The sequence below is a fragment of the Fulmarus glacialis genome, unplaced genomic scaffold (genome assembly GCF_000690835.1).
Source record: "Fulmarus glacialis isolate BGI_N327 unplaced genomic scaffold, ASM69083v1 scaffold44108, whole genome shotgun sequence".
Taxonomy (NCBI): domain Eukaryota; kingdom Metazoa; phylum Chordata; class Aves; order Procellariiformes; family Procellariidae; genus Fulmarus; species Fulmarus glacialis.
This window is the reverse complement of record NW_009228484.1, coordinates 1-10,119: the sequence shown is the minus strand read 5'-3', so window position 1 is coordinate 10,119 and position 10,119 is coordinate 1. Positions and strand designations below refer to the sequence as shown.

The window sequence follows — 10,119 nt, the reverse complement described above, 5'->3', positions numbered from 1 at the left end:
CTACTGTTTAAATATGTCAAAACAGAATAGATTTTCTCCTAAATCTAATTCTATAGGTCATGAGTCCAAACCACAGTAGAGAGAGTTATAAGCCTTCATCAATCATTGGGGAATATCCTGGTAATTGTATCAGAGCATAGAAGGAAATATCCAACAAAGTCTAAGTATTCAGGAAAGAAAAATCTGCAGAGCTATAAGTTCATTTCTGAATGGAAATAATAATTTAAGTTTCTGATGATGACAGCTGAGTATGTCTACCAATGGATCTTATCTTCTTGCCATTTGAACAGCAAACTGAAGCTTAGCTGTCACGCACACATTTCCAAATATTTCTTTGCTCTTATGTTAAAAATAATTTATAAACAACATGCTGTCTACCCTGACTGGTGGTTCTGTATAGTACACACCTTCCACAACGCATAGATGGTACTGTCTACCATCACTGATGTTAAGCTTCCTGAGTAATTTAAAAAATGCTTTTAGCACTCATTGCCCACAGCAATTTTATTTTCTGCAGATGCCAATGCCTAGTTACTGCCCAATCCTGTAAAAACCCCAAAACAAATAGAAAAATTCAAGTCACCACTTGGGTATGTATCTTTTTAGAGTATCTTTCAATACTATTATAACTTCTGGACATAAGGAAAGAGAAAAGGATTCTTCTAAAGTATTTCCCTGCGAAGTCTAATGTAGAATTGTCAGAATCACTGCCAACAGAGGAGAAATATAACCCCTTAGCACACAGAAATATAAATTATGTTAAGCCATGGACATAGAGATTTGACAATATATGTTGCAGAATATTCTAATTGACAAAAGTTATGGGAAGTATCAGCCTCATAAAGGAGTCGATGAATTTTGATTCTTTATTTGAATGCCTGCAAAGTGCAGAAGTTTTTCTTTCAACATAAATCTGTAACAGCCATTATAAAGTATATGTAATAGATCTGTAGTCTTTTCAGGTAACTGAAAGGGAAACGAATTTGGTATGACTACTCAATTTCAGATCATGCTGAGAACAGTTAGTAGTTCAGAAAAAAATGTATAGCATCCATAAGAAATCTGCAAATCCACATTTTTAAAAGGACACATAAGATCTGAGATTTTCTCATCAGACTATGTACTGTATATGACCAATACCAGCTACATCACATTAAAACTAACCTTACAGGCCTAACAGTTTAACTCTCTAAAGCCTGTATATGAGTGCCAGAAGCTCAGTTACTACTTTATGATAGCAAATGCACATACATACGTATTTTTAAGGCCTCTTAAGATAGAATACAACTGTTGCTCCATTATTTCCTCTGTATTGTCACAAGAAAACTGGCTTAACCACTGCAATTAACCCCTTCACATTATCACTACAGAGATGGTGCAAGGAAGACATGAGCTAACAAATGTGATGCTTATAAATTGAGTATATTTGATTCAGAAATCTGAACAATGAAGACTGATTCTCCACAATGCCAGTTTTTCAAACATCTTTAAAATTTTCAATTATTTGAATGGATACATCTCAATCCAGCTGGCACGGGATCTCTCACACACCTGTTTGAGGATTCTGGCTATAGATCCTTGATCCATTTTGCTAGTGACTGCATCTTTCCTCAGTCTTGCAGCCACAGTTCCAAGATAGTCAAGCGATGCAACTCTTAATGCCATTTCTGTAGATTTGTTACTGAACTGGTGAACCTAAGAAAAACAGAATAAACTGTTAAAAACAAGTATTTATTTATGCAACTGAGATTCTTCTCACAAGAGATTGCTTGACCTTATAAAAATTCCACCTAACTTCCATGCTGCATAAAATTATGTAATTTACTATTACATCACAGATACACTACTTACTTTACATTCATGTTTCTTTCTTTATTGGGTCTCTCTCTCTCTCCAGATATGTCTGTTAGAGTTTTTTAAAATACATCTTTTCATAAAATAAACAGGACAACTAGTACAGCAGATATCCTTTGCAACAGCATAGATTTTAAGCACCACAATGCAACTTCCTCATTATTCACAAAAGTATAAAGAAAGCTACAAGTACAAAGAAAGCTACATTTTACCAGGAACAGAAGCATAAGATATTTTTCCAAGAAACAGCTCAAATTACTGAGTTAATTACATTATTGTATGGCAGAACAACTCTCAAAAAACACGTCAACAAAATATTCACGTTCTGTAAAATATCATAAGTAAGTGCTATTATTGGTAAAAAACCAAACCACTTAATTGTTTTCAGGTTCTGTGCTAAAAGAATGCTCCAGAGAAAATATTTAACATGAATAATTACAGCTATTAGTCTGACTTTACTCCAAATGAATATCTACACTTATTAGATGCTACAGAATGGCATTTTTTCATGTTGAAAACATCATGGATTGGTGGAAGTAGACTTCCATGAGAAACTGTATATATATGATCTTTAACAAGTTCCATATCGATGATCCTCTAACCCAAATTTTCTTATCTGTATATTACATAATAGCGATACATTAAGAAATTCCTTAAATGCTGCATGTGTGTCAACAATCAGAAAGCATTCCTGTAGTAGTTTCAGCAGAAATAAAAAAGTCTTAATTGTAATAAAAAATGAATTCATATAATAGTTAAAACCAAGAATCCCTTACCAATAGCCTTCCTAATAAGCTAAGTAGCAACTCTGCAGCTGGCCATTCTGGTTTATTGACTGTGGAAAGAAGATCTTGAATGAAGTTCTCAAACAATGGCCTGTAATCTTCTTCCCCTTGTTTACTGCCACACCTTTTAAAACGAAAATGCATTTTGTCAGCGAATTTAAGAGCCATTTAAGCTCTTCTTCTAACATAAACAGAAGTAATCCTATGTTAAATCAGAAGAACAGTTTTATGCAATTCTAAAAAAAAATCTGAAATATTAGCAAAAAATTTGTTTTATTCATTTATGGAGAAATAGTTTAAACACTTATCACTCCAAGTTGCACTGCAAGTAAAGCAGCTAATCCACAATAGTAGAATTTTGTTCCTAAGATTTTTTTATTTATTGCTTTGCGTTAAAGTCTGCATTAATTTGGATGGACAAAGAAGATAAAACTGTAAAGCTCAAACTGGAGTGCAGTGTTTAGGAGGTGTTGTGTCTATATCACTTTAGCTTGGTCTGATTTATCTGACAGTGGTAACATGTCTTAGTATTATGCTCCACAAAGGTTAAAATCACAATGTAAAAATATCAAAAGATAACATACCTGATAGCATTTCACTTTTACGTAGCATCCCTAACTTTAACGATACCAGAAAGTATGCAGAGAGATTGCTAGATGGCTATTAAATAGCCTTTCAGCTTAAGAGTAGAAATTAACACGATAAAAACCTCAACACTTATTCTCAGAAATTCTTTGGTTATTCAGGTATACTATTCCTTTTTCCCCCTGTTGAGCTACTGACATTCTTAACTCTAGCTAAATGAAAGCAGTTTTTAGGTTTTTTGTATCTTTGTAATTCTGATGACTGAATGAATATGGTTTTACCACTTAAATATTTACTCAGCCTTCTTTTCCAGGCTTCAGATGAGTAACAGACCCCTATTAAAAGGAACCTACATGAACTATCAAACAGATTCTTAAATGTATAAAGAACTCTCTGCAGAATTTCTGTTCCATAAAAATTTTTGTCCAGATGGGTAGCTCTCTTAGGCATCTATAAAGTATATTGTTATAAATAACTTTATGAGTAGGTATTCAGTGCATTGCAAAGTGGTTATGTTTGTCTTAATGTACGACAGACTTCATTTGGGGTTGTTTTCATCAGTATGCTAAAGAATGCAACAGTACTTACTTCTTAAGGAAAATAGAAAGGAAGTTTTGTGCTGTTCTCATGGCTGTTTCATATGAGTTAGTAATAAGCACATCTTGATCCACCTAAAAATAATAACATATATTTGTCTATTATTTTAGCATACGCAGATATATGATTTCCAGATCAGCGTTTCTCATGCATCAAATAATTACAGCAGACATAAAATTATAATGTTTGATTACTAGAGTACCTTAATAAAATATTATACGTACAAACACACAAAGTCATTCCTGCACCAAAAAAAAAAAAACCTATGGCTTTTAAAAATTATCTTACTTTCTTGTTTGATTCCTCCTCTGAATTAGAATCTTTTTCTGCTGATGGTAAGTGCACCACACACTGAATAAGCTGCAGAACCAGTGCTGTTACCATCTGAATATACATAGGCTCTCCATCAGTGTCACTGCTGTTTAACCTGTTAATAAGAAAAGACAGCATTAATACTAAAACTAAACAAAAAAGACAAAACAAACCAAAAATTTTTGGTCCTAAATAATATCTTTCTAAAATTACTACCACAGCTAGAAATCTGTTTTCTAGACATTTACCTAGTCATTTGCTTCTCTCTTATGCAGTGTAAGATTTGGTCTAACAAAAACAGTAAGTATTATTCTTCGGCAGAAGAGATGAACTCAGACAACCCACAGATGGGCTATCAGAGTATCTGTGAAGTTCAGCAGCCGAAAAATCTACAGGAATATTTAATAAATCAAACACCTACATGCTAAGCCACTTACTAATAGGCTTATTATGTATAATGCCATATCCATTTCCAACACAACACAAAAAAACCCACACCAAACTGTTGCCCTAATAATTTGTGTGTGTGTGTGTGTCTGTGTGTGTGTGTGTGTCTGTGTGTGTGTGTGAAATGTGCAGGACTTTTAAACAACAGAAAATAGTGACCATGAGCTGGACTGACTTCTACAAGAGTTACACCTATGGTAATCTGACGTAGCATAACAGACTATGAACTTTAGCATGCAAGTGTCTTTAAGTGTGTCTTAAGTGTGTCTTTAAGACCACACTTTAAGACCAGTACGAATACACTCCACATTTCTCCCATGATATAAACTGAGAAATAGTATGGTGTTTACTACGCATACATACATCACCACCACCTATTGCTACCCTTAATAATATGAAAAGGTGATAATCCCTGACATCGTTCTCCCCAAATTAGCAAAATACTAACTGGGCACAAAACAGATTGTAATTATTATCTTTATGAAGTTATCTTTGACTACTTTTACAGAGAAAACCTTTTCTTATAAAATTTTGTCTAAGCTGTACCCTTCATGACTGTAGCCACAATTAGACAATGCCCTTTAAGAGACCAGAGTTAGGATTCTACAAGATAGACAGTGCAGTCATTGTGGCCTTGAGATAGTGACTTCCTTCTGGTACAGGTCCTAATTCACAGAGCTTATCTACCATTTATGCACCTACTCCTACCACTTTCCTATTTGCTAGATCTCCCTGATGTCTATAACCAAAGCAATAGAAAATACTAGGAATAAGCACTTATGTTAAAATTAGGGTCCCTGAATTCAAGTTCAAAGTTTCAGTCTATTTCTTTTCCTGGATGTTTCCTGTTCATCCACCCTGGATCGGACAAAATATTTAATTGACAGTTTGTCTCTGGGGGCAAGATGTATGCAAGCAAGAAACAAAATCAATACCAACAACAAATGTTTTAAAAACATTTAAAGTGTCCCAACCTCAATTTTAACTGAAATCCAGTTCAGGTCAGATTCTTTCTCAGACTGAACCTGAACCTAACCTGAAATCCAGCTGAAGTGCTTAAAAGACAGTTAAAGTGAACAGAGTAGTTTCTAAATGAAACTAATTCAAAGGGATATTAGATTGATTTCCTTCCTGGAAAGGGCGCTCTTGACCTCGAAGAAATTCAGCCAGAATTTTCCTATTAAGCGTTATCAATGAAGAAATTACATAACTCCATACAAACAGAACCAAATAATTTTCCAACAAAAAAACTCTGAATGCACACTAACGTTACAGTCATTTACATCCTTAGTCAGAAAAATAATAAGACATTTCAATTATTTTTGTAAGCAGGCACAAATATAATGGCATAAGAAATAGTGATTATTACAAGACATTTGTCAGGCAATTCTGCTCTCATTGTTTTGAAATACCAACCTCTAATAAAGTGCAGCTTGTGGAGTCACAGATTTTTAAAGAAGTAGTTAATACTGAAGCCTAAAATCCTACATCTACAAAACTATAAATGCTACTGCCTACAAGTTATTAATCTACGTCAGAAATTACCTGAAGTTTCTCAAACTCCTCTTGCTAGTTGGCAGTCTCGCAAGGGAAGTGAAAATTTCTTCTAGTATTAACTGTCTATGTTTTTCATACCTGGAGAACACCTATTTAACAGTTATAGGATTGTCAGAAAATTATTTTTTGTTACATAAAATATCGCTTGTTAAATATATTGTTAAAAATTATATATAGAAACACACACTTTACAAGACACTTAAATAAATTATAATTAATGCATACCTTGTTTTTAATGCATTACTTTGTTTTTTCAAAGCAAGCATTTCTTTATAAAATACATAAAAACTTTTTCAAATATAGATTTTTAAAAGCTTCAAATAACATAAATGTGTAATAGCTCTTAAAAATACCTTACGTTTTAAAAATTTCTATCAATGGTAGAATACATTTTATAGGAAAGTTAAACGGTGTAACAGTAAGCTTCCAGACTCCAGTACAGAGCAAAACTCTGTGGTAACATAAATTAGCTGAACACATGTATAGTACAGCACATTTGAGAAACCAGTTTTACTTCATATCCAAAGCTTTCATTTTTGCCTGATATGACGTATTTTTTCAATTTACAGGGTCAGGATTGTGGAGTTTGCCTCTCCTTTTGTTCAGACAGAATACTGGAATATGTCATCCTTACAAAGATGGAAAACTCCCACTTGAACAAGCACATCTGTGTTGTGCTGCATTTTTCCTGAAATAATATTTTATCTGCCCTGTGAATTTTTCACATAGCCGTCTCTTCTGTGGAAAAGAATTTATTCTATTACATAGAAGTGTCCTACTAGTTCTATATCTTATTTCATTGCATATATTCAAATCTTAACATAGGAAATAAGGAAAACCACATTGCTAAGATTTCTGAAGACAAGAAAGGACAGGTAAGAGGAAGGGGTTTGTGTTTACACTTTAAACAAAATTAAGAAGTTCTTTCCTTAAGTAGGATATTTCTCCTATAGAGTACTCTGCAAATAGGGGCAGCTCAGGTAGATTTAATACTGTTCCTAGATTATGATCTCAAACTGTAAAAACATGCAAGAATAAAATTCTAAACTCCAATTCTCTACCAGAGAGAAAATACAGTTTATGTAAATGCCCTAATAACTCTCAGAAGTACAGGAACATGAAACTGCAAATTAAAAAGTACTTACTGCAGTCACTAATTTGATGGCACATAACTGTAGTTCACTGACATTTTCTACAAAGAAAGGTGTTATTCCCATAGACGATACCTATCAATGGAAAGAAATTACTGTAAGTATATTTGACTAACAAACTGCTATTTATGCAGTTTCACAAGGAGGTTATTCATTCAGCAGGTAAAGTATTCAACAAGATGTATTACTTCATATTATTTGCAAATCAAGTTATTAAAGGATATTAGAGAACAAATCCTATGATGAGCAGCTGAGGGAACTGGGGTTGTTTAGCCTGGAGAAAAGGAGGCTGAGGGGAGACCTTATCGCTCTCTACAACTACTTGAAAGGAGGTTGTAGCGAGACAGGTGTCGGTCTCTTCTCCCAGGTAACAAGTGATAGGACAAGAGCAAACAGCCTCAAGTTGCGCCAGGGGAGGTTTAGACTGGATATTAGGAAAAATTTCTTCACTGAAAGGGTTGTCAAGCACTGGAACAGGCTGCCCATGGCAGTGCTTGAGTCACCATCCCTGGAGGTATTTAAAAGACGTGTAGGCACTTAGGGACATGGTTAGTGGTGGACTTGGCAGTGTTAGATTTGCCATTGGACTCGATGATCTTAAGGGTCTTTTCCAACATAAATGATTCTATGGCTCTGTATTTGTATACTATCAGGTTAAACTTTTCTTAAACGTACAAGAAAAGCCATTAAAGATTTGAACATTAAATGTTCTTCTCCTACAGATTACCTACTACACAACACATTAGTCACTCTGATGTATATAATTCAAAAATTTGTATTGATTTCATACTTCATGTCACTGAGACAATCATATTTTACATTCTCTGTGGGAAAAGAAAAACAAACATTCTCAGACAGAAATTCTTCTGATAAAATTTACCTGAAGAATAGTCGTATCAGTAAGAAGCTGTATCTCTAGCAACTCTGACAAGCTGCTGACAATGTCACAAACCTTGTTATACAACATCACTATAACTCTTTGCTTGTGGGTGGAACACTTGGCACGTTTTGCTTTTGAACTTAAAACACCACCTAGAAAATAAAAAACATCTTATTAATTTTTTTCAATGTTTCACATCAAATATTAGAAAGATGATTTTCCTCAAAAAGTGTTCCCAAAATAACTGCATGACTACAGCTTTGTAAAAGCAACTGCTTACAGAAGAGAACTATTTAGTAGCATCAGCTGGAAAGCAAGAATTTCACATGATACTAATTTTTCGTAATTGCTCTAAATTCTGGATCCAAGACTTTTAAAAAGGTTCTTGAAGTTGGATACCTGCATCTAAAGGTATGCATATGACAACAAAATGCTAAATGCTAAACAGTTTTCTTTGAAATAAATCATTATATACAAAGAGATTATGACTATAAAAGGACTTATTCCTATATATAATAACTACACACAGAAGTTGAACTTCAGACAAACTTCTAAACACTTCAGTTTAAGTACTTTGGTTACATTGACATTATTGCAGTAAACCAAGACGTCGTATGACTAAGTTATTCAGAGGTTGCATTTCATTCATTGTTTTTTCACTCTACATTTCATCATCCTCAAACTACACAAAGCATTAATTCAAGATGCTGTATGTGATATGGAAGAACTATCAGTATAAGACTTGCATATAAAAATCTTATTCCAGAAAGTCGTATCACTTGCATCATCATACAGTAGATTATGTTTCGACGTTATTTAATGTGGAAAGATTTTTTTAAATTTCTTAGCATACTAACCACCATGAGGATCCACTCTATACACAGGATCATACTGAGGATAGAGAGTGTTCTGCAAATGAAATTTTGTGTATTGAATAACTCTTTCTATTACATCCTCAATATATACAGCTTTGGGCATATTTGGTGATGTCATAATATTGATAGCAGTAAGACAAGCGTCATTTTTTTTAAGATCTCTCCATAATCTTTCCTCATCTTCAGTGTCATTGTTCTGTGACAGACAAGAAAAACGGGATAGTGTGAACAAGAAGTCAAATTTTTATCCTTACCAAGTAAAAGATAATAACATTACCTTAACATACTTACATACACGTGTGTATAAAATGTTGTATTTCCTTTTTGATACAAAAATAGTTTGTTTTAGAAATCAACTAATGTTTGTTTTACTAGCAACATGTTTGTAATATGTCTCCCTAAGTTACAAGTCTTCAAAGTCTCACTGTATTCTTCTGCTAGAACACAAAGAAGCTTTCTGTGTATCATTGGGAAACACTATGAGGGAAGATTGCCACATAACTCTACTTAAGATTGATGTATCTTAAGTAACATCTAAACTCATTCATCTAGTGTTTTCTTCAATGGCCTATGCACACCGGTTGCTGTTTTGATCAGTTTAATTTTTGCCACTAGAGGGAATTCTTACACAAAAAGACTGTTACAAGTCACATGAAACTCGTAAGTACACGACTTTCTCTGCTTCATAGACCAGCCCATCTATTATCAATAGGTTTAAAACATATCTTATCAAATATGCCCGTTTAGATTTAGCACAGGGTACAAAATCTGTATTTCTGTGTATTTCTGTATTTGCACAAGTTAAAAAACCAAACATACATGAGGTTAATTATGAACCACTCAGCACTACTTAAATATTGTAATAACATTATTTATAGCAAAACCTAGTAGAATTTTTCATAGCTTCTCTGGTGCAGCTATAACCTGCAGAGAAAAAGAATCTTTCCTGCCTGTATGACACCATAGTTCAACACTGTTGGCTTTCCTTGTAAAAATAAGGGGTTGGTGAAACCATATAAACTTTTTCACTTTGGGGTAAGAGAATCTAAAACAATATCACAGTGCATTATATATCT

General features: G+C 33.7%; 1 protein-coding gene across 1 annotated transcript; it reads right to left on the bottom strand.

The window, feature by feature from the left end:
• Positions 1-1,551: 1,551 nt before the first annotated feature.
• On the bottom strand, positions 1,552-9,239 carry LOC104072131 (nipped-B-like protein; the record flags this gene model as incomplete). Its single annotated transcript, XM_009583493.1, has 8 exons — positions 1,552-1,695; positions 2,631-2,763; positions 3,813-3,895; positions 4,110-4,248; positions 6,126-6,226; positions 7,283-7,363; positions 8,169-8,320; positions 9,026-9,239. Coding segments are annotated over 8 exons (1,047 nt in total), but the record flags the coding sequence as incomplete, so codon positions are not given.
• Between the last annotated feature and the right edge of the window lie 880 nt (positions 9,240-10,119).